The sequence below is a fragment of the Diadema antillarum genome, unplaced genomic scaffold, assembly GCF_040938485.1.
Source record: "Diadema antillarum isolate AM-2024a unplaced genomic scaffold, OU_Dant_1.0 seq00001013_RagTag, whole genome shotgun sequence".
In the NCBI taxonomy this organism is placed as follows: Eukaryota; Metazoa; Echinodermata; class Echinoidea; order Diadematoida; family Diadematidae; genus Diadema; species Diadema antillarum.
This window is the reverse complement of record NW_027271849.1, coordinates 113,147-138,671: the sequence shown is the minus strand read 5'-3', so window position 1 is coordinate 138,671 and position 25,525 is coordinate 113,147. Positions and strand designations below refer to the sequence as shown.

Here is a 25,525-nt window from a genome sequence, read left to right as displayed (position 1 = left end):
ACACATTCCTGAGCACTGTGGTCACTACTGGTCATTCAAGGACTCCTTCAAGCACACGCCCTGTGTTCTGACAGGTTCCGAAGTCCAGACTGTGTGGTTGTCATGGCAATGCACATGATATATGTATATACCAATTACTTTCAAATATCATACTGTTAATACTTGCATAACTTTGCTTCATCAGATGGAAGACACCATTTCGCATGAAATGAATAACCCTATATATTCTAAGAAAAGACGATCCGTCGATAGAGAGGGGTAGGGAGAGAAAGTGGTCTAGGTTAAAAGAATAAGGGGAGACAGGGACAGAGGGAGATTGGAACCAAGAGCGGGAGTGAATAAAGCATGGGGGAGGTGAGAGAGAGGGAGAGAGAGAGTGAGAGAGTGAGAGAGAAGGGTGATGACGCAGGTTCCTACCAGAAGTTGGTATATACATATATCATGTGCATTGCCATGACAACCACACAGTCTGGACTTCGGAACCTGTCAGAACACAGGCGTGTGCTTGGAGGAGTCCTTGAATGACCAGTAGTGACCACAGTGCTCAGGAATGTGTGGTCTAGTGCCCACTTTCTCTTGTCACAATGTCCTGATTATCCTACACAATGTGATTATAGTTTAGACTATTTAAAGTTTAACACAGTACAAAGACATGTTATTTAATGTTGCACCAGACAAGGGCTACATACTTATAATTCAATCACAAAATGTCACATTGCTATTTTAGGAAAGCAGCAATTCGCTGACAAAGTTTGAACTCGAATTTGTGCCATGCTTGAATCTCCTGAATCGACAATGAGGAAAAAAATTAATTACCTCTTTCTTGCTCGATTGCAAATACTTTGTCGTTGACAATAATAACAGCAGGAAGAGCAGGGCGATCATAAATATAATGATAATATACTCAAAATAAATGAAGCTGTCTGACAAAGACCTGAACTCCAAAGACATTTAAGCAAATTGCCGAACATAAAGAGTAATCTTCCAACCGGCTTCTGGAGGGTTAGCGCGATACAGCTCTGTTAGTTTCACCATTCTTTTTCATCTTCTTTTATCCTCTTCTTTTCCTTTTCTTTTTAAAGTCGGGTGCTTTATACGCGGCGGTCAAGTTATAGCAGCTATGTAATCGTATAACGAAAGGCAGGTCCCGTCTGCGATATCATTATACGGCATCGTCAAATCTAAAACATTCGATAACAAGCCTAGAAAATAAGAGTTTGCTTTGTTTTTCACGAGTAAATTCCCTACGGTCAGCACTTCCCCGTCACATGACTGTACTTTTTTCTGTTCATCAATATCGCGTCATATTATCCGTCTATACATGTAACCAGTTTGCACCAGGGCATTTTAATAAATGCACAATTGTGGTTGTATTCCATGTGTCATTATACAATTCGTCTGTTGAGAATGAGAAGGGCGTTAAGTTGTCTTGAACACTATGGGTTTTGTGGCAACTTAACGCCCTTACAGGGGCGTCACCAGCTTTTTTTCAAGGGGGGTGCGTTTTGAGACTAAATGTTTACGAGATTTTTTGGACAGACATTTGGAATATAGGAAGCTCTCAATCCCTAGACTTTTACTGTTTTTTTTTTTAGGGAAACCAAGCGGGGAAGGGGCACCGGCGTAGCTAGGATTTCATCTTGGGGGGGGGGGGGGGGGTTAGTATGCGAGGGAGCGAGCAAGGGTGGGGGGAGGGTGTGGAAGTGCCGGAGGGGGTTGTACCCCCTATAAATGGATTATGGAATGACGGTGTGAAACGACAAATTACTGGCAGCGATATCAGGAGAATGGCATAACGACTACATGCGAGCGAACGAGCGAGCGAGCTTGACAATTTTGACATTTTACAGTCCAAAAACTGCCGTTTTATAGCCATATTTTATTGCTTTGTAAATTAAGGGGGGCGCACCGGGCGCAACTGCTGGCAATTACTGGCAGCAACATCAGGTGAATGGCATAATAATTAGATGCGAGCGAGCGAAGAGAGCGAGCTTGAAAATTTTGACATTTTACAGTCCCAAAACTGCCATTTGGAGCCATACTTTTTCGCTTTGGAAAAAAAGGAGGGGTGGGGGAGTAACGGGCGCAACTGCCGGTAATTACTGGTAGTAACATCAGGAGAATTGCATAACAATTAAATGCGAGCGAGCGAGCGAGCGAGCTTGAAATTTTTGACATTTTACAGTCCAAAAACTGCCATTTGTAGCCATATTTATTTGCTTTGGAAATTAAGGGGGGCACACTGGGCGCAACTGCTGGCAATTACTGGCAGCAACATCAGGTGAATGGCATAGCAATTAGATGCGAGCGAGCGAAGAGAGCGTGCTTGAAAACTTTGACATTTTACAGTCCAAAAACTGCCATTTGGAGCAATATTTTTCGCTTTGGAAATAAAGGAGGGGAGTGGGGCGCAACGGGCGCAACTGCCGGTAATTACTAGCAGAAACATCAGGAGAATTGCATAACAATTAAATGCGAGCGAACGAGCGAGCGAGCTTGACAATTTTGACATTTTACAGTCCCAAAACTGCCATTTGTAGCCATATCTTCTTGCTTTGGAAATTAAGGGGGGCACACCGGGCGCAACTGCTGGCAATTACTGGCAGCAACATCAGGTGAATGGCATAACAATTAAATGCGAGCGAGCGAAGAGAGCGAGCTTGAAAATTTTGACATTTTACAGTCCAAAAACTGCCATTTGGAGCCATATTTTTTCGCTTTGGAAATAAAGGAGGGGGGGGGGGGCGCACCGGGCGCAACTGCCGGCAAATACTGGCAGCAACATCAGGTGAATGGCATAATAATTAAATGCGAGCGAGCGAAGAGAGCGAGATTGAAAAATTTGACATTTTACAGTCCAAAAACTGCCATTTGGAGCCATACTTTTTCGCTTTGGAAATAAAGGAGGGGTGGGGGCGCAACGGGCGCAACTGCCGGTAATTACTGGTAGTAACATCAGGAGAATTGCATAACAATTAAATGCGAGCGAGCGAGCGAGCGAGCTTGAAATTTTTGACATTTTACAGTCCAAAAACTGCCATTTGTAGCCATATCTATTTGCTTTGGAAATTAAGGGGGCACACCGGGCGCAACTGCTGGCAATTACTGGCAGCAACATCAGGTGAATGGCATAACAATTAAATGCGAGCGAGCGAAGAGAGCGAGCTTGAAAATTTTGACATTTTACAGTCCAAAAACTGCCATTTGGAGCCATATTTTTTCGCTTTGGAAGTAAAGGAAGGGGGGATGCGCACCGGGCGCAACTGCCGGCAATCATTACTGGCAGCAACATCAGGAGAATTGCATAACAATTAAATGCGATCGATCGAGCGAGCGAGCTTGAAAATTTTGACATTTTACAGTAAAAAACAAGCTGCCGTTTGTATAGCTATATTTCTACGCTTTAGAATCTAAGGGGGCGCATCGGGCGCAACTGCTGGCAGCAATATCAGGAGAGCATAATGATTACATTCGAGCGAGCGGAACGAGCGAGCTTGAAAATTTTACATTTTACAGTCCCAAAACTGCCGTTCTTAGCCATATTTTTTCGCTTTGGAAATTAAGGGGGAGGGGCACCGGGCGGAACTGCTGCAATTACTGGCAGCAACATCAGGTGTATTGCATAACAACTAATGCGAGCGAGCGAAGAGAGCGAGCTTGAAAATGTTACATTTTACAGTCCAAAAACTGCCGTTCTTAGCCATATTTTTTCGCTTTGGAAATTAAGGGGGGCGCACCGGGCGCAACTGCAGGCAATTACTGGCAGCAACATCAGAAGAATGGCATAAAGATTAAATGCGAGCGAACGGAGCGAGCGAGCTTGAAAATTTTGACATCATCTTTTACAGTCCCAAAACTGCCGTTTGTATAGCTATATTTTTTCGCTTTGGAAATTAAGGGGGGGGGGCGCACCAGGCGCAACTGCCGGCAATTACTGGCAGCAACTTCGGAGAATGGCATTACGACTAAATGCGAGCGAGAGGAGCGAGCGAGCTTGAAAATTTTGACATTTTACTGTCCAAAAACTGCCGTTTGCAACTATTTTTTTTTTCGCTTTGGAAATTAAAGGGGGGGGGGGGGGGGACGCCCGGTGCGCCCCTCCCCCTGGATCCACCACTGGTAGTCCAGGGTGTGGGTTTATGTTCATGACTGGGTTAGGTATGACCAGCGAGGTGGCGTCGAAGTGACAAAGCGGGGAAAGGATGTCCAAAATCTGCACTTTAGAGCATCCCCTAAACTAATTGTGCGTGTTTGTTTGGTTGTGTGTATTATATACATGGAAAAGTTTGGAATTAGCCCAGGTCAAGTCTTTTTATTGGCAATGCAAGACATTTTTACATAGACTAGTATGTAAAGCAACACTGCAAAATGCAATGATCTAGCTTTGATAAAACGAAGTGTAAGGTACAAAGGTGTACATTCTACATCACATTGCGCAACATTGTAGCGACTCTTCGTTCGGATGTACTGAGTACACTGCGCACATCCTGCTTATATGCAGAGTGCCAACCAGAAATCGTAATCTTTTGTCGGGTCCGGGCTTTTTGAACAATGTTTCACACTATATACCTATTTAATTATGGTTAAAAGAAATCATAGAAAAATATCTTATTTCTGGATCACCCTTTCATTCAAAAGCAGTTTACTAACACTTGAACTACTATTTCGGTAATTTTTTTTTTTTTTACCAGCGGATTGGGAGGGGGGCGCACCCCCCCCCCCCTCCGTAGTTACGCCACTGCTTTTGGGTGAAATAATTGGACAGATTTCTTGATTCTAACAAAAAAGCAAGAAAATCTTTTCATCGCGGGAATTATGATTATGTGGGGTGGGGCAAATGGTGCGCTTGCCTTCCAATATCTTTATGGGGGCAACATTTTTGTTTTCTTTCAAAAGCAAGAAAATCTTCTCATTTCGGGAATTATTAGTTATGGGGGGGGGGGCAAAACTAAAATATGCTTGCCCCTCTATTTTTTTTTTCTTTTTTTAATGAGGCTAAGGCTCGCTCTTGGGCTGGCAATATGGATTGGTCAGAAGACAAAACGTACATAGACCCTACATACTTGTAAGTAGCACACGTACATGCAAACGTGTATAAGTGCTCCGTATCGTACGGATGAACAGTACGTCGATAAATAGAAAACACTGTAGAATACTAATAGATATGTATAAAATCAGTGCTGCCAGAACCAGGGGTGCGAATTGTTTTTGCCGACGATTTTCTTGTGTGTGTGTGTGTGTGTGTGTGTGTGTGTGTGTGTGTGTGTGTCCCTGGTGCAAAATATGAAAAAAAAAAATAGAAAAGAATAATTATTTAGCGTCCGGCGTTGAGGTCGCTCGCAGACTGTTTTTGTTGTTGTTTTTTTTTTTTAAGGATCTGAAGGGGGGTGCGTTCGCACCCAACGCACCCCCCCTGGTGACGCCCATGCCTTATCATTCTCAACCGAAGCAATTGTCTCGACATAATGAAGTAAATTAGTCGGACCGATGATCTCGTTATAATGACATGGGCCCTATTCTTTTTTCTTTTTTCTTTTTTGCTGCAAATGTTATGGACTGTACAGTACACTTGTTACGTAACTCAATCACACAAATTTGATATGGAATCGCAGTAAAAGTGTAATTCAATAACAAAATAGCGCAGATTCCAAAGCTATTGCTGTAAGGCTTGAAGTATTCAATGACAAAGAAGGAGACACAGGCTCCCGATTTATCGCTGGCTTTCCAATTACCAATTAACGAAAATCTGCAACTTGAAATTTGAATTTGAGATTCGAAACTCGAAACTCGAAACTCGAAACTCGATACTCGAAACTCGAAACTCGATACTCGAAACTCGAAACTCGATACTCGATACTCGAAACTCGAAACTCGATACTCGAAACTCGAAACTCGATACTCGATACTCGAAACTCGAAACTCGAAACTCGAAACTCGAAACTCGAAACTCGAAACTCGAAACTCGAAACTCGAAACTCGAAACTCAATGTTTAGCAACACACAGTACTACTACTACTACCACTACTACTACTACTACTACTACTACCACTACTACTACCACTACTACTACTACTACTACTACTACTACCACTACTACTACCACTACTACTACTACTACTACTACTACTACTACTACCACTACTACTACTACTACTACTACTACTACCACTACTACTACTACTACTACTACTACTACTACTACCACCACCACTAGCCTACTACTATACTACTACTAGTACTCTACTACTACTACTACTACTACTACTACTACTACTACTACTACTACCACCACCACTGAGATCGAGTACGCAATGCCCTCCCAAATTTTCTCTACCCATCTACATCAACAGTGATTAAATATCTAGTGCAATGCAATAAAAATAGTTCAGAGGTTTTCCTCCTCTATAATTATGGGCAGGGTATTCTCAAGAAAACTACATCAGATATATAATTATGATATGCTCCTGGCCTCCTTTTAGGGACGGAAGTTGTGACCAGCAAATCGCATTCTACACGACTAGCTACAATAGAAGAAATGAATGGAATGTCTCCATAGATCTCTTTCGTTTTGTTCTCTCTCTCTCTCTCTCCAACTGATACTCTGCACTCTTAAAAGAAGCCGGGCGTATTTTGCCACAGATCCGGTCCTACAGGATACTGCCATGGCTCGGGTTCATTATGCTTTCAAAAGCTTTAAAACAAACAAATAAATAAACGGACAAACAAAAACCAAACAAACAAACCAAAACAATCAGACAACGTAGTCCTTGAAAATTAATGTTTAACTGCCAAATAGGATGCAGTGTGTTACATGCATTCCATAAGCTTGTGCTTTTTGAGTCATGAAAGTCCTTCATGGAGTCAGCCACAATCCTTTCCAATGGTGGCTCCCATAATATATTTTGAGGTCGATGACTTTAAATACCTATAGGTTCCTACACGTGGCTGAGATCCTTGCAGTGCGATGTAATACTATATCTCCTTCTGAAAGTGGATAAATCCTGTAGTCTAATTGACTAAAACTATACTTTAGTACTTTTCCAAACAATACAAAAGGATAGTTGCGATATCGCAATTATAAGAACAGGGATTACCCTCACCTAGAAAGAAAAAAGAATAACGAAAAGGTAAGTATATAGTCACTAATTATAGTCGTTGGAAATCAATCCAGATCGTTCATTCTTCATTGAACGCGAACAATTTCCAAAATGTCTGATGAACATCAAACCATGAAGACGCTGTTCCAAACATTCTAATGATAGGTCAGTTTTACTACATTGGCATCGGACCAGGGCTAGTGACAGATGATAGGCCTAAGAGTGTAAGGCATTGTTCATCTATGAAGACTCCATTCATTTTTTATTCCAGACTGACGCGGTATATGCTTATACATCATGATAATATCTTATGTGAAGATATCAACGTGCATATTATAACCATGTATAATATTAAAGAAAGCCAAAAGCCAAAGAGAAATGTGGATTGAGTGAAAGCAGCAACATTAGTAGAACACATCAGTGAAAGTTCGAGGAAAATCGGATAATCGATGCAAAAGTTATAAATTTTTAAAGTTTTGGCGTCGGAACCGCTGGATGAGGAGACTACTACAGAGGTTATGACGTATGTGTGGACAACAATATAAAAAAATATGAAGGGAATTCTACAAAAAAATTCACTTTTCTAGCATAATGAAAGAGCACTTGACTAACTGCTGTCAGAAGGCAGGGGGAATAAATAAAGTGCTACCTTCAGGTATGTCAGTATCAAGTTGAGAAAATGTGTGGGCCTAATTTTCATGAAAAATGAATTTTTGTGGAATCCGCTTTATATTTTCTTTATATTGCTGTCTTCAGATGACATCATAACCTCTAGTAGTCTCCTCATCCAGCGGTTCCAACACCAAAACCTTAAAAACTCATAACTTTTGCATCGATTAAGGCGCCCCCACCCCCACCCCCCCCCCATTACGGAATTCCTGGATCCTCCCTGCACATCATGTTCAAAATTGATTTAAATTGATTTAATAAGCAGAGTGAAATCCGATAACAAGCATATGGAAAAAGTTTCGTCAAAATCGGACACAAAATTAGAAATTGAATGGAATGTCACATCAGTTTCAAGTGTTTTCACCGAAGAGTATCATCAATGTGAAAGGCAAGGGCAAATCATAAGAGGATACCACACTCTTCTCCCGTCGGCCTGTATACAGAAAAATCTTGTTCCTGGTCGATAGTTCTGTAAATACAACAAATTTCCCCGAATAATGTTGCCGGATTATAACAAAAATATATACAATAATTTGATGCGAAGGATACAACTGATTATTGTTCATGTAAATAAAAAGGCTTATGAAATTGAATGAAGATTTAAAGATTGCATTGAGGATTTGTGATAACCCTGTATCATTGCTTCCTCCATTGTCTATTTGCATGTCCTCACTTTAGACATCGAACGTTGACTGTAAAACTCCTTTAGTTCCCATTCAACATTGTTCAAGGTCATCTATATAATTATGCTGAAATTTCTATCATTTCCCTTGCCTGTGACTCACTGTCATCAAAGCTATAAGATGAGCATGATTTAAAATTTACGCCTTGCTGTGTTTCCATTGTAAATTTTAATGCAAATTTCAAAGCCGCAGCTATAACAAGATCGATTTGGAATTGTAGTATGAGTCGACTCATGATTTTTACATTCGCCGGTAAGTCTGTCCAGAGTATACCTCAAAGGTTTCCTCGACGTGACTGAACGAAAAATCAAACACCGATCACTGAGGAATTACAAGTGAGATTAAAGGAGGGCCTATAACATGAAAGTGGACTATCGTCACAGCTTTACCAACTGAAGCGGTGAACACAAGCAGAGCTTAGAGCTGCCTGCAGGGCCCTGCACGAAGCAGGGGGCGGGGCCGCTACAGGGGCATTTGTTGCCCCCTCCACCTTTTCATAGGCATGCTGTGCCTTGTAACTTACTACGGGACAACCTACACGTCTAGATAAATGAAATACACATATGACAAAAGTACATTTTTAAACTGTGATAATATGTGAATTATTATACTATAAAACAGATAATTTTAAATGGGGCATAAGAAGTACAACTCCTTGCAACCCCTCTCCCCCACCCTTCCTCCCCAAAATATCCTGCTTAAAGCCTTGAGTGACTGTCACAGTGTGAGTGGTGCCACAGTTCTATGCCTAATAGGGTTTCTCGATCTGTTCGTGTTCTTGTACGGCACAGATTAACTCATCTAATTGCCTTGATCCGTTTTTAGCGCAGTTTATCCAAGAAGGTACTTGGTTTATCGCCGATATACAGTCGTGGCAACTTCACACATTCCATGACCAGTCACAGTCCGTAAACTCTGTCCGGCAGACAGTGGTATTTTTGTTGGTTCATCAACCTTAATTCGTGGAAAAAAATGGAATAAGATTATCTCGTGTTTAAGGCGGATACTTAAATAAATTCAACATGGTGCGTGCACGTGTTTATCCTGTGCTTGTATGTAGTCCTATATTTTCTACATCTGCGAGTCTTTAAAAAAAAAAGTATCCATCAATGCGAAGAACAAGGAGTGCCTGTGAGAATCACCGAACCCTTCATCAAGTTCTGAGGGAGAATCCATGTTGTGAACAATAGAGGGCGGGTACCAACATTCAGACTCGACGAAATCGTTCCGTCTTGAACACCGTTTGACAGTACTATACACTAGTATTTCAGCTGCGAATGTTACACTCACGTTTGCCTAAAAAAAAGCCACAATATCATTAAAAGGGTGGGGGCAAAATTGATAGGAAGTTCTGCCAACATAATTATGTTATATTTGATGAAACTTTTTAGAAAATGTGTCTGAAATCAAATTTCTGGATGTTACTGTTGATGACAAATTATCTTGGACATCACAACATATATTATTTCACCTCTGTAAATCAATTTCAAATAATAGCAGACTTAAGTCACACATTCCTTCCTCTTCTTTGTTGGCTCTATGATATTCTTGAATTTACCTTACTTAACTTATGGAATTTTAGCATGGGGAAACACACATCAAAACTATTTGAGGATTCGCCCCATCTTGCCATTTTTATGCATTATTTTTTAGTCACAGAATATTAAAAAAAATATGAAGATTTGTATTTGTTTCAGCTGGCATAATGTATGTTTAATTACAGTAATGGCACACTTCCACGTAATATTTGACTCCATGTTTCCGAGAAATATTACCCTACATAAGTATCTTATAGTAGGCAGTCTAATCATTTCATTTACCTCCAAAATACAGTTACACAGTCCTAAATTATGGATTTCCTTGGATTATAAAGAAAAAAATCAACAACACACTCTCTGATTGCATTCTTTAAACCCCAAATTCTCATTTAACAATAATTTTACAGCTATTCAAACGACATTCTTGATTATTCCCGTTCTGATCCCTCCATTAGCAGCTTATAGGCGTTATACTGTCATAGCATGTTATGTTCTTGTGATTTTATATTTGCTTTTTTGTGTTTGTTGTTACTGATGTCTGTCCTTTAATGTTTTTGTTGTTCAGAATGACTTTACATTTTTTTTTGGTTATATTTTTGAGTCTCGTGTATAAGTTGTCCACAATACACAAGCCCTGCTTTCTAGTGGACTTCTCATTTTTTTCCCTCAGAGCATGGATAATGTAACATGTATCGAGGGTGATTTATAACTATTTTTGATTCATAATTACCTTTATTTGTGTGGTACAGTTAAATCGTTATGTAATATCCCTTATGGAACAAATACAGTGTTACCACACTGTATTCACATAGTTAACTATGTGTAAAATGTGAGAATATAGTGTGTTCACAGTGTTGCCACAGTGTGAAATTACAAACTATATGGTTCACCACGTACAACTCACATAGTCATACACAGTTACCACAGGTTACCACATAATGGTCACAGTGTGTCATATGCTGCAATATGTGGGCATTGATACTCAAGATCATTTGTGATTTTGTTTTCTATTGTGTTTTGTTGGAGAAGAAAATGAATTGAATAGAATAGAATTGAAATTGAATCTTTTGTTTAGTGATCTATAATAGGTGACGTGTTAATAAAGATTTTATTGCACAATCAAGTCGGTATATAGCAATTCACCCCTGCTCATATATATACGCCCATAGAAATTGCTTGTTTTTTTTTCTCTCTATCACGGCTATTACTTACCCCCGCCCCCCCCCCCCAAAAAAAAACACACAAAAAGCACACAAAAAACAAAACAAAAACAAACAAACAAACAAACAAACAAACAAAAACAACAACAACAACCCACAAACAAACAAACAAACAAAAACTTAATGATTTCTCTGTAGGCCTATTTTCACGTCGATGAAGGACAATTAGTCAATTAGTTGCAAGAATCCTTGATTTGAATAAACAAAATTGTGTTGTCAGACATATAGGCCTACTCATAATTTATATTCCTTGGAAAGGTTCAGCACTTTGAAATCCACACTGGTAACATAATTTGGCTGACACTCTATGACTTATTGTGCAGATCCAAAACATTTAAACAGGGAGGTGTAAATTCCACCTTAATGATAGGTCAATGCAATTACGCTTGTAAATTATATTGACTTGTACTTTTTATGTTCGTGATCCACCCCTTCTACGCCAACTTCCACTATCTCGGCATTCTCTTTACTACTCCAAATTCAATTCGATTTCAATTCAATTCATTTATTTTCATTCTTCTTTTTTCTCCAACAATACTTTTTCCCAACAAAATCATCAGTTTTAATGTTTCGTTTTGTTCTATGAAGTCTCTTGTTTTGTTTTCTTTTCAAAAAGATGATTTGTTTGACGAACTTATTGAACACTTGACCTGTGGCTTCTATTTTGATAGCCCCAACTACATTTGTATTCTACTCCGGTGACCTCACCTCTCTACCAAAACGACTCCACCCATTCTTGACATTGCCAATTTGATAATGTTTGTAAACTTTTTCATAACGCAACATAATTTCATGCTCTCAAAATAAAAAAAGTAATGCTTTATCACAAAAATTGTTATATTTAAAAAGAAAGAAGATAAAAATACAGAAAAAGGTATTTAAATCGCACCTAATGCCCAAATTTACAGTCATTGCTAACAGGAACTAAAGTTCATTAAAGCAACATGAATATGTACGTGTGGGACTAATGCATGTAGTGTATTGGACAAGCATACAACAGAGGGTTCACACTGGTTAGACGTGAGTACATTTACACGGTAGAATCTATTAAACTTTATCAGGATTCGGTCATCATTTATAATGCATGCTAATGACAGTGACAATACACAAGATGTCGGCTTGTTACTTGATTCCGTGATTTAATTGTATAGTGCTACGCCTGTACGCGCGACAGCAAATTGGAGATCATCATAACTGAATACGTGAAGACGAGATTTCTAACGTTAGACTAGATCTAGAGTAACTGCGTCAGTAAGCGGCCGTGCAGCCGTTCGCGGCAGGTACAACATACACGGTAATATACAGCTAAACACAGCATTGCACTGTTACATGCACACTACACATATACTAACACACTAGCAATCAACAAAAACCAACCGATAAAATGGGCACGATCTCTGACGAAAGTGAAATTTTCTCACCTAAATGACAACATATCGCATCCAAAATGAAATTTTCGGTACTTCTTAACATAACAGTTAAGAAACAATGGTCCAAGAAACTGGATTTTTTGTCGTTTTCTCGATGTTCATGGATTTTGAAAACATATCCTCGCGTAAAATAGAATTTTCGCGAGCCGATGTGGGCCGCCATTTTTTTCAGAAAGTGGATGTTACCATCGAAAAAAAATGAGAAAAACACGAGAAAGACATCAACAACACCGCCAGAAGTGCGATCTTGTTTGCGGCCAATGCATGTGCGCACGCTATTTTCACGTGCTTTCGCAATGGGAATTGGCGCTTACGCAATGTTCGCGAGACATGTGAAGGCGTTCAGCTAAATATCGCGGAGCACGCGCGTATTGCATAGGGATTGTACATCGTGCCGCAAGCAGAAATACTACGTCGCATATCGCCCTTATCGGCGAAAATTGTGCCGGGTTTTGCCCTGGTAAATCATGAAAACTGCGTTGGTCAATGGTAAATTTCTTTCATGAAAACAATTGCGTTAATGAATAATCTTGTCTATGATATATGAAATGGTTGAAAATAATTTGCCTGATTTGTTTACAAGTTGGAAAAACTCGTAACAATGCTTAAACTGCCGCAAACTGGATATTTTACTCCTAGATATCGATAGACCTCGTCCTCGGTTTGAACGAAGGGTAGCGTAGCACACAGAGTAACATTGTTTCACCTACGTTTTCCACCACTTGGCCCTAAGTGTTCTTGTTTGTTACGTTACTACTAGTAGTACTAGAAAAATGTATAGATGAATAAGGTGTTACTGTTAAGTTTACTTAGTGTGACAAGTCGTCCAGTTATCATGTCCAGTGTAAATATAAATATAGACTAAACGTAAATTTTAAATTTAGTCAAAAGAACAACACGTCACTAATATTGAAGACAAAGCAAAAATAGGGCCGGTTAAATCTAACATGCTGTATCTAGCATTATGCTAGATACTGGGTCTTAGAATATGTCTAGGCCTAGAATAGCCTATTCTGTATTAGTAATATCATTTTGTTTTAATACTTTGACAGTAATTGATTTGATAATGCTGTAAAAAATTTAAACAGAACACCTCAACTTATTAAAAGTGCATCTAATTAATCTAGATTATAATTAATAGAACATCTAGATTCCAGACACTCTCTCACCACAGTCACTGGAGAGTCAAATGTAGAAACTCTATGCTTCTTCTGCTTCTTCCTGGTGAGTGACTGCAATCAACTACGTTAGACTCTAGGTCTAGCTGATTATTATCATGATTAGTCTAGTTAATGTTTCTTTCAACGAGGTCGAAATTGCACTTTGTGTATTGCAGTAAAGCTACAGTACATCAACAAGGACAGGTTTGACCTCTTGTGACAAAATTTGACCGTGCGCAAAAGCATAGGTTCCTGCATGCATGTATGTAGCCGGTGGTCGAATTTTTGACGCCTTTATTTACTTATGGTCAAATTATAGGGGGCTTGATGTATACTTAGGTCTTGCATGTAATTTAATTTCTATTCTTGATTACTTAAATGGCTTGTATTTTGTTGCTGAGGCAAGAGGGTTTAAATGAAACCAATAAACAAATAAAACTTTGAAAAGATACTCTCAATAGAAATATAATAAAAATGGTGTTGGCTGGGCTATTATTCCTGTCTCAAAGCCCTTAACCCATCGTGTCAATGATACGGGCCTCGATGATGATGTCCTGTGGAAGTCATTGTTTATCCATAGTTTTTGTTGAGTCTGACAGTCATTGCCCCTTCTTTGACGTTAGAAGAGAGAGATCTGAGTTTCGACCCAATACCCTCTGATAAACAAGCAAGGTTGTGGTGTACTTTTTTCACAATGTTGCTGGATGTGAAGTCGTACGATGATCTTCTAAGGATAACCACTGCAGTTCATCAATCATGGACAGCACACTTGTTGTGTTAGCGGGCATCTTATGACAGAGCAAGCTGCACATCATTGGACATCCTCCAGCATGTTGATGTAGACATACATGTACATGTGTCATGTAGGGCATGTAGGGCTCCCAAACAGTGGTAGCAAACACTAAAATTGGCCAGATGTAGGTCTTCCAAACTCACTGTCTCCTTAATCATTGTTGAGGAGATTTTCTTTTGGAATTTCCAATATTGTTAGATTTCTCCATTATCATTTTGTTTTTGTGATGGGAACAGATAATATATATTTTTTTTTTTGCCTTTGTGGAAAGTCTCACTAATCTCCATACATATCTTTTTTATTGTTACTTGGATTGGTGCATGTAGTTGATTGCAACCATGCTCCTGAATTGATGCAGTGGACCCAGTTACCAGCGTGGAACAAGAGTGGGATAACTTTGGCAGGGCATGCAACTCTGAGCCCACAGACATCGTGATCAAAGGTACTTGCTGAGCACTTTCAAACTTAAATGATGGCGAATCTTCACATTCACAGTGCAATAAAAGGCATCTCATCATCTTTTAAGTTCAACTGAAAAGAAAGATGCTGAACGACCAAAATACCAGGAATTCTCATATCACTGTGTAAGAAATGAAATACTGTATTGTGCTAAATGTTAGTCCCAGTTTGTACATACCATAATAAGACATTTCAAGCCATTTTGCCTGATGACATAGATTACAAGTGTATAATACCATCACGTTCATGAGCCCTTTCAGCTCATGATGTGATGCAAAATATGCCCCTTTCACCTTTTGAAGATGCTATTCAGTATCTGAGTGCAATGCATGAAATTTGAGTAATGATAAGCAGTGGTTTTAGATGTGATAAATACAAATATTCTTTGATTGTCTCAAAATCATATTTTAGGACCAAAGTATCCCTCAGTTGTGTTATTATGAGTATATCATATTTTTTCAGTGTATTCAGTACCTTTCAGCCATGAATAGAATAATGTAATATACTTTTATATATTAATTCAGTCATCAGTATGGTGCAGTGAATGCCTTAAATGCTGAGACTGCTACCCTTCATGATTATGTAACCATATTTTGCTTTCTGTCACATTAATGTCGATATAGGTTTATCCACCTGTTGTTGGAGAGCAATCTGTCACCATAGCGACTGCAAACGGTTCAGCACGGCCTGCCAACAGAATGACAATGGAGGATGAGAATAATGCATCTACCGTCGAATCCTTCCCGCTCCACATTCTCTTGTATCCGATCTTGGATGAGGTGAGTTATGTGTAACTCCTACGCTACATGACAGAGAGTTGCATGAAGTTATAAGTGCGCAAAGACAACCCCATGTATATATTTAATCATAGGGGCTAGGGAAAGTGTATGTGTACAAAAACAAATGTGTGTTTTCCTTGCTAGCTTTTCAGTTTGTCCTCTGTGGAAAGAAAAAGAAAATGAATTGTTTAGGCAAGATTTGAAGATTACCGGTTGATAACTGAAACAAAGAAAAATAAGAACACAGGGTACCAGAGAGTTGCCAGAATTACAGAGTGTTTGATCTACTGTAAAACGAGGAATGTTCACGTGCATTTTCATCTTGGGAATTTCGCGAGAGCCAAGATTCGCAAAATTAAAATGCACATGAAGGCTCTTCTTGTCTACACTATATGCATTGAATGCCAGAGGCACTTTGCGAAAATTTCATGCCGTGAAAAAGGCAGTCCGCTCCAATTTGTGAAAATTTCATGCCGCTAAAATTTCATGTTTTACAGTATACAAATAATGACTGCTATGAGGGGCACAGTTAAAATTATGGGCCCAAGGTGATGTGAAAACCATAACTATGCCCGAAGTGAAGCTGAGGGCATAGTTATGGTTTTTACATCACCGAGGGCCTACATAATTTTAACTGTGCCCCGAATATCAAGCTGTCATTATTTGTTTTATATACCGAAAATATAGATTCCGAAATATAGATACCGAAAATATAGATTCTAGTCTCTTTTACAGCACTCCTAATCAATGCTGATCGACAGCGCGGTGGTGGTATCATTGGTGCGTACATGAGTGATCTATGTGTACGGGGTTGCGACTGTCTCCAAACCTATTTACAGGGCACAGTTGATTCTACGCCCCGGGCACAGTAAATCATGACGTCATTTTGATCAAAAATGGGGCACAGCCATTTTCATGACTCCACTTTAACCAATCAGATGAGGGGAATCTATATATGAGGTATATAATGTGCATTATGTCCTGTGTGAGGAATTCATGTCTAGCTGGATTCTGTAGGGCATGCAGGCAGCATTCTGTATGCATGTAATGACTTTTAAACAGATTCTCTGTAGATGAAAAAGAGAGGAAGGAATAGCACTTGATCTGTGATACTACAATGATTTTTGTTAGTGTTATTTATCGCTATCATGATGCTTGTATTTTTTTTTTTGCTCTCGCAGATGCAGCAGACGGATGTTGCAGCATCACAGACCCTGAGGGCAGCGTTCAACAAGATCGAGAAGAAGAAGCCGGGATTCACCAAACAACTTGTCACAGGTATTCTGGAGGCCAAGTCTGTTAATGTCAACTTCACTGAGAGTCTACTCAAGCTGGCTGCATTGGACAGTGAAGGTGAGCAGTAGTCAAGCATGCATTCATTTCAAACTGTTAGTGTGTCATGTGGAGATCTCACAGTATGATAGATTACACTTTATGCTTTCATTCAGGAGGTCCAAGGTTCAGGACGAGTTACAGTGCTTGTTTCTATTAGCAAGATATTCGTCTGCAATGTTCATCTCTACCCAGGTGTATTAATTTCTACCTGGTAGCAAGTTGGTCATTATTGCAGTATAATTCCTGTGAGCCATATACAGGCAAACCGTGTTAGAACAACATAGGATGGCAAGAATTTTTATGTTATAACAAAATGTAGTTACCAGTAAAACAGACAAAATAAAGAAGTAAAATAATGACAATTTTGCTGGTAGAATCCTCTCGTAAATGGAATCCTGTTGTATCCATGTTTACTATAACAGGATTTGCCTGTAAGGAGCGATATGGCCAAAATGCAGGGAGTTGAATGAGTGCACTGTCCGTGTTGGTTTGATTCTAGCAAGCAGGGTAATCCTATGTTGTAGAGTGCTTTTGGATGAGATGATGTCATGAAGATATGATAAAAAGAGGTTGTACAGAAAAAAAAAAAACTTAACAAAAGCAGCTGTATTGGTATTGTCATTATTATCATGTCCTTCCTTGATTACATAAAATGCTTTGTGGTAGTTATGCAAAATGTCATTCCCTAGGACAGAAATAGTGAGTGACTCACTTCTAACTTTCTTGCTACAAGCTCTTGGTAGCTGGATGTAAGTCATCCACTGACAAAGCAAGAAAAAGGATGTTTGTGTTTACGTATGTTATTTGCACTGTACCGACCCCAACTATCTTGTGAAGAATACATGGTACTGGCAGGTACAGGAAAATGCAGGCATACATGTACATTGAAAAACTGGCATATATATCACCTAATTAGGATTTAGTTTGTGGATATACCAATGTATCTTCTACATCTACTGCAACGGTGCTTCTCATCAAAGTCTGTTTAGCAACTCATGCTTACCCTCATGCTTTCATACTCTATAAGCTGTGATGCATTTTGAATAAAGCTTTATTTCAGTGCTCTATCACCTGACTTCTTATCTGTGTAGGAAGTCATTAAATGAACAGTATTTCAGTACTTGGAGCATAAGTGTGAATGTGTAGGTGTATGTGTGTGTGCTTATGCATTTTTAAATTTTCTTTTGAACAGAATACACATTAACGAGGAGAGAAGATAAGTTCATGCGCATGAACCAGCAGGCTAGATCCCTGAAGGCCATCTTGGCACGACTCCCTGATCAGTACGCCAACCGACCAGTCTTTCTTCAGACCATCAAGTGAGTGTCAGGAAGAGGGAGAGAAGGAGAGATAGAGAGACTTTGGCTAAGAATGTACATCAGGCCCCAGCACCTTGATTTTGATTAGTCTTCCTCATAAACTACTGTATACGCCATGTATTTAGAGAGTCCTGTTTTTCACAAAATGGGACTTCCCGACAATTTGCGAATGGTTAACCCATTGCCGCCGAGATTCTGTAATTCCCATGGAGCTAACACAGGGCCCACCAGGTTCTCGTACACAACAGGTTAAGTTCGTGATCTTGGAGCACCGTAATGAAGGGAGAAAATAGATATGCTTGCACGCCACATTCATTGTAGGATCAGAGTTAATATTTTTGTGTGTTTTTAATTTTGCAAATAGCACCTGACTCATGAAATATACGACTTATATAGGAATGAATGAACTCTAGGGGGCATTTCATTATGTGTTTTGTCAGTAATTTTCGCTGACAAATTTGCTCTCAGCCAATCCGATGCAAGGATTTCAGTAGCTCTAAAAACAGTTGTCAGTGACTGACAAGTTTCATGAAACACTGCCCTGATGGTTTGCAAGTGTGATTATCTTAGTTTCAGCAGCTATCTTTTTACAATCTGAGAAAAGTTTTCCTCTTTGATTATTACGCATGATAGCTCTACTCCTCCAGAGTGCAATTGGATTTGTTGAGTTTAAAAGACTATGTAACATCCGACAGCTCTCTCTGAGAGACCAGTGTGAAACTGATAACAGTGCAGTCATCAATTGTTCACAGAATTTCTTTTCCTGTGACGCCAATTTGACTCGCCATCTTCCAGCTTTAACAGTGTGAAACTCTGGCTTTGAGTTGCCCAGACTATTGAGAGATTCAAAGATTAGCATTTAGTGCCAAAGACTACCGTGAAAGAAGAAAAATGCTGTCTGAAGAAAACGTAAGAGTAGTGAAAAATGATGAAGAATTTAAGATGTGCTCACCAGATTTCAGTTTGATTAGGGTTTCTTAGCTTGTGTGCTCTGTCTTGGTGTCAGTCTTAGTCAAACCAAGACTGGAGAGGTCTTATGAAATATGAACAAATATTAGCTTGTTTGAGAAACCATTGTTTGCATTTCCGATCGGTAAAATGATTGACAGATTTATTTCCTGTCTTTGAGGTGATTGGCAGTCTGTAATGACGTACAATGATCATCCTTGACTTTTAATGTGTGTGTGTGTCTGACTGAGATAAATTGCCTGTTTATCTGCCCATAAATCCATAGCCCTGATGGAAAGGTAAATGTTAAGTTCTGAACAGATTATTAATTGCAGAGAGAGACAGACAAACAGACAAAACACAGGGACATGGCAATGTCCACAGTCACCTTGCATTGTCAAATCTTTGATTCTTGGCCTTTACCACTGCATGTACATTTGTATTGTGTCTCATGTTCAGCAGGTGATTTCTAAAAATATTGTGAAAGGAGTGAACAAATGTTCTTCAGGTTGTGAAATATAGAGATACCAGGATAGTAGGTGTACCGTACTTACTTCAATTTGAATTGGCTCTTTTCAGAATGAAATTTGAAAACATTCTTCAAATGTTGTGCTCTACATTTCTCCATTTTGAATTTGAGGGAAGCTGTATTTTCAGATATTATGTGCAGACTGTTTAAATTTCTTCCCAAACATAATGTTTTGTAAAAGGAATAGATATACCAACTTTGATTAAACATTCTTCTATGTAGATTTCTCTCTAGTAGGAATGGAAATGAAGAGACAGACATATGACAATTTATTTTCGATCTTGCAGATGTTTTTGAACAGTCAAATAAATGCCAACGATAGATTTTATCGTAATATTTGAAGATTTGAAGGGTATGTCGATAATTATCAGATTATTGTGTATCTTTATTTTTTGTCACATTTTTGAGAAGGAATAATACATGTATGCTAAGTTATGTAATGGTATGCTGCTCATGCATGATAGTTTCCAGTTTTAAGCAAATCATATCTTGTAGGATAGGCTTTCGTAGATGTCTGTTACAGTCACAAAATGTACATGCTTGAACTGCATTTTTTTTTTCCATTTTGTTGCAAAAAAAACTTACAAAAACAAAGGAAGTCAGATGAATTTGATACTACACAATCAGAAAACACACTCATTCACAGAGCAATTGGGCGTATGATAGCGACTATTTGTTGTTAATCCTGCGTAAATAGAGGTAGCTGGTAAACAACTCACCCTGCTTATCTTCCAACAGGAATTGTGCAAACTAATTCGCTTCATGTTTTTGTTTTGTTTTTTCCTACAGGGATATAGCATGCGGTATCAAGGACCTCTTGGGGGCGCTAAACACAATCTTCAAGGATGACTCATTGTTTAGGGATCCCGAACAGAAGAGGGTGAGTATTCTATAAAGCACAGAGCTGCCAAGTTCAATAGACTTTGCAGGATGAAAATTCCACAAAAATTCACTTTTCAATTTTAATGAAAGAGCACTTGACTAACCGCTTTCAGAAAGCAGCAGAATAATTGCTACCCTGAACATATGTCAGTATCAAATTGATGGAATGTGTAATTTTCATGAAAAATGAATTTTTGTGGAATTCCCTTTATATTTTCTTTATATTGTATACACATAACCTCTAGTTGTCCCCTCATCCAGCGGTTCCAACACCAAAACTTTGAAAATTCATAACTTTTGCATTGATTGTCCGATTTTCCTCAAACTTTCACTGATATGTTCTACTAATGTTGCTGCTTTCACTCAATCCACATTTCTCTTTGGGTTTGGGTGTGCTTTGATTAAATCAAAACCTTTAGTTCTGAGAATATGTATCTGTACTGTGGAATTCACTTCCTCGTGAGCTGAAAGACTCGAGCTCTATAACATCTTTCAGGAGTAATTTAAAATCCTATCTGTTTAGCAGTGCATTTTGAAGACCAGTGTCTTTTGAAGACAGACTTTCATGTCTTTTTTTTCTGCTTCTTCATCCTTCTTCTATTACTGTGATGTACTTGTATTTTCAGTCTGTTTGCTTTGATGTACAATTGTAAAGCGCCTTGAGCATTTAATCAAAGTGGAGAACGGCGCTATAGAAATTGTATGTATTATTATTATTATTACATAAATGCTCTGTCAATGTGATGTTTGTTCAGAAACTCAATTTTACACTAAAGAAAATGTCTCTGTGCATGATAATATGAACAGTTGTTTGCTGTATACAGTACTTTCAAAGCAGTTTTTGCGACACTGGAATAAAATACTGTCCTACAGGATTTTGAGGAGTGAAACTCTGCCACTTTTTTCTCAACATTGTCTCTAAAAAAATGAAGACCTAGCATAGTTCTGACAAGCTGAAATTGTTGAAAGAGAAATTTCTGAGATTTGTCATAGTTCTAACTGAGTCATTATGTAGTGACAGTATCCCTTATGGTAGGCCATTTGGTAGACTAGTCACAGTTAGACAAAACGTTTCTATGGTGTTTTTTTTCCAATTGTCATCGAACAAATTGTAGTAATACTAGAGGGGATTTCCTGAAACAGTGGTTGGAATCTGAATGTGATTAGGGAAAATATCCTGGTATGTAATAAAATCATGCTTCACTCACATAAGCTGTTTCAAGAAGACACTACTTCTACAATACAAATATTGTAGCATTAAAGGGCTTGACAAGGGATTGCTGTACTGCAGTGACTCCAACAATCTGACAAATGACAATATTTTATATTTCTTTTTTTTTTCCAGAATAATCATACATTTTGTGTATATCCATCCTTTTGTTGGCAATTTCTAATTTATGTAAATGATCTTCAGCTATGCTGAAGGTAATTATTTCAACAATATTTTGTCAGTGGATCAAGGATGCAAGAGATAGGCGTAATCAATCATACAGAGCAAATTTCCATCTTTTTCATTGAGGAAAATTTGTTGCAAAACTCTCGCATTGCTATGGTGTCTGGAATAATTGGGTTCCTAATGACTCTGCTGTGCAAACGGTAGACCTCAAGTCTCAAGATGTATTTTCCCCATTTTGTCCCACCCCCTACAGCCACTTGAATCGTACCGAAGGGAGTTTATCCGCTCTTCCAAGGACTTCAGCCTGAATCTCAAGACCTACTTCCGCGTGGGCAACATCACAGAGGTGTATGAGAGCGCCACCCACCTGATCCACCACATCAATCTTATACTGAAGCTGCTGAAGAGCATCTGATGAGTTTCCACTCCTCAACCTCCCTCCTCCTCCCTCCCCCTCCTCCCCACCTACTCTTGTGTACATAGATAAGGCATGCATGCACACACACAAACATACAGAGAGAGGCTAGTAGAATTCTCCCATCCCTGTAATCAAATTTGTAATAGTTCCATAATCCTTTTTAATTTCTTTTCGCCTTCTTTTCCGTAGTCACCATTTCACATAGCCTTCATGGATTTTGTTGTCTTTTTTTTTTTTTTTTGGTCTGTCTTTTTCAAGAATTATCAAACAAATATTTCATGGCAGGCATGTATCTTACCCAACCAAATGTGCCAGCTTTGGTCATTAAATTCCTCAGTAGGACTTTTGGTCATAGGAGCCACATAGAAAAATTAACAGAGCAATGATGTTTTCAAGTTCATATTGCAAGTAGCACAGTATTTTAGGATAGGGCTGGTTCCCAGAACAAATTGTGCTCATATCATTGTAAGGATTGCATCCCCTCAATGTATTTCAGGTGACTCAGAGCTTGAATTTCCATATCCAAGATATGTAAGCCTTCCTTTAGATTTTTATGGTTTCCTTTGAAATTGCCAGATGCATAACCTGTATCAAGTTATAATAGTGAAGTGTAGTGAAGTTGAATTTAAAGAGCAAGATTCATCTTTACCTGTATAATTGATTTTTACCCCGGTATGCTCTGATGGTTCCTATTCAGGTATAAATTCATAGCAAGAAATCAAGAGAATATGTGTGTGACATCAGCAATTGATAGTTCTTAGTTGTGTGGGATGGATGCCACTTGATATATGATTGTGCCTTTGTTGTACTTTCCCTTGGCCAAAGTTTCTCAACGAGCATTTGCAGTAGGGTTCAGGAAGCTTTTTGGTGTACAAAACCTTCGTAGGCAGTAATGATCAGCGCCATTTTTTGTTTCATGTTCACTGGTGTATGTAGCCAGCCAGCTATGTGGTTCGTGGAGCAGACACTGAGCTGTGATACTACTAGTTTGACTGCATAAAGAATTAGGAGAAATAAACACTGAAAATTACGGTTTGAATATAGGTGTGAGGGATGTGTAGTTTTACTGAACTTTTTTTTTTTGTTCTTGTCATCAGAAATTGTTGATTTGCTGAAAATTTATATCTCAAAGTGTTTGAAATTATTTGTATATTGTGATCTGCAAGGGTTATTTACAGCATTGGGACAATATGATGAATGAGGGTTGCTAGTTGTTTCCCTTTTGGGATAGTAGTTTGTGTATAGTTGTAAGATTTTTAGCTATAATTTATCTTGTATACTCCTGTATATATTATACCTATATACAAATACTTGATTTGTTTCATGAAGATCGTGGCCCTGTTTCAGATGTGACAACTAGATGGAACATGTTCCAGATGGATTTGTAGGATTGTGAATGTAAGGAATTTTCTTAAGCTGTGGGAATATGTACGTGCAGTACACCAAGGTTAGGTAGCCTTGAGTGTGCATTTCAAAGAGTTTTTGAAATGTGACCATAAAAAAAAAATACCAACAAGCCATTATTTTCCAAGTACAGTCAAACCTGCCTTAACGGCCACCTGCCGTAAATGGGCAATGAAAAATTCTCACGAGAGAAAATCTATGTTCAAAACCCTGTGCATAGCGGCCACCAATTTTTGTATGCTGCTGTAGATATTAACCTGTGTATAACAGCCACAGACCCATAGGGAGCCGCAGTCGAGTCAATAATTCAGCGTGTTTTTTCTGCTTTGCAGCCGTGCCAGTCATGCATGTCGAACAGTTCAGTGATCATTCAGGCATAGAAGTACTCTAAATTTACTCATGAAAAGCTCGCTTGCTGAATTCAAGCTCGGGTGCACTAGCGGGATCAAAAACGGCATTGTTCAATGCATGCAGCATGTGCATACTATACACATACATGTATGTGTGAGTGAGTTAGATACACAAGACATGTCGGAGAACCTGTCCATAGTGGCCACCTCTCTATAATAGCCACTTTTTGTCTCCCTTGGATGGCCACTATAGAGAAGTTTGACTGTACCGAGACCAGTGATTTCCAGTTTACAAGCCTGGTAGGGACTAGACAATATGACTAGTTAAGTGTGATGTCACAGTGGTATTCAAATTGCGGAAAAATCATGGCATGCTGTGGTCAATATTGAATGCAAGGATTCAGAAAATTGTTGGTTTGGGTATGGTTAAAGATTCATTTGCAAAGCTACCCAAGGAAAGCTTTTTTATTGATATGGCATGGCTTTTTTGTTTGTTTTGTTTGTTTATTAGTCCCAGACACCTTGTTTGTGATACTGCTAAGTTTTCTAGGCATTTATTGTCTGTCATGTGTGGGCCCTCTCTTGCTTAGGCAGGAAAAGGTGATGATTGTGCATGATTTTTTCCCCTATGATGCATCTCAATCAGTGATAATGGCTTCTAATATGCTATGAGGACAGTGCATCATTTTATGTTGGTATGCCAGACTCTCTTCCACAAGTTTGTATTATATCTCTTCAAAGTGTGAATCCAAATGTTAGAGGGTCTTTTTATTAGTTTTACAAAGGTAAACAAAGTGTCTCTCATTACTTTTTATGATAACATCAAAGGGCCCACGAATATAGAGATAGGATCTTTTGATATTTTTCATTTGTTTTCTGTGATAAACAATGGATACAGAGATTGAAATTCATGCTTTTTACTATATTTTGTTTTTGTTTAGCCATACCAGTTTGTAGTAAAAGTTATGTGTAAATTTGTGCTCATTTTGATGTCCATAATCATTCAGGAAACATGGAATGGCAAAAATCTCTCATTTATCATTATTTTTTTCTTTCCATGCATGCATCAACATATGAAATACCTTGGATTGAATATTTATATTTGATGAACTATTT

General features: G+C 38.7%; 1 protein-coding gene across 1 annotated transcript; it reads left to right on the top strand.

Moving 5' to 3' along the window:
* The first annotated feature begins 12,169 nt into the window (after nucleotides 1-12,169).
* Nucleotides 12,170-24,242, top strand: LOC139742675 (programmed cell death protein 10-like). Its single transcript, XM_071653205.1, has 7 exons — nucleotides 12,170-12,227; nucleotides 14,917-15,032; nucleotides 15,673-15,828; nucleotides 17,010-17,181; nucleotides 18,356-18,482; nucleotides 20,749-20,839; nucleotides 22,491-24,242. The coding sequence occupies exons 3-7, from the start codon at nucleotides 15,748-15,750 to the stop codon at nucleotides 22,650-22,652; spliced, it is 633 nt and encodes a 210-aa protein (XP_071509306.1). The 5' UTR covers nucleotides 12,170-12,227; nucleotides 14,917-15,032; nucleotides 15,673-15,747; the 3' UTR covers nucleotides 22,653-24,242.
* The last annotated feature ends 1,283 nt before the right edge of the window (nucleotides 24,243-25,525 follow it).

What these genes read in the sequence shown, in the direction of transcription:
- LOC139742675 (XM_071653205.1), top strand. Translation starts at nt 15,748, where the DNA reads ATGACAATGGAGGATGAGAATAATGCATCTACCGTCGAATCCTTCCCG. An exon ending in GGCTGCATTGGACAGTGAAG is followed by an intron (nt 17,182 to 18,355) that starts GTGAGCAGTAGT and finishes TCTTTTGAACAG; the next exon opens with AATACACATTAACGAGGAGA. An exon ending in GTCTTTCTTCAGACCATCAA is followed by an intron (nt 18,483 to 20,748) that starts GTGAGTGTCAGG and finishes TTTTTCCTACAG; the next exon opens with GGATATAGCATGCGGTATCA.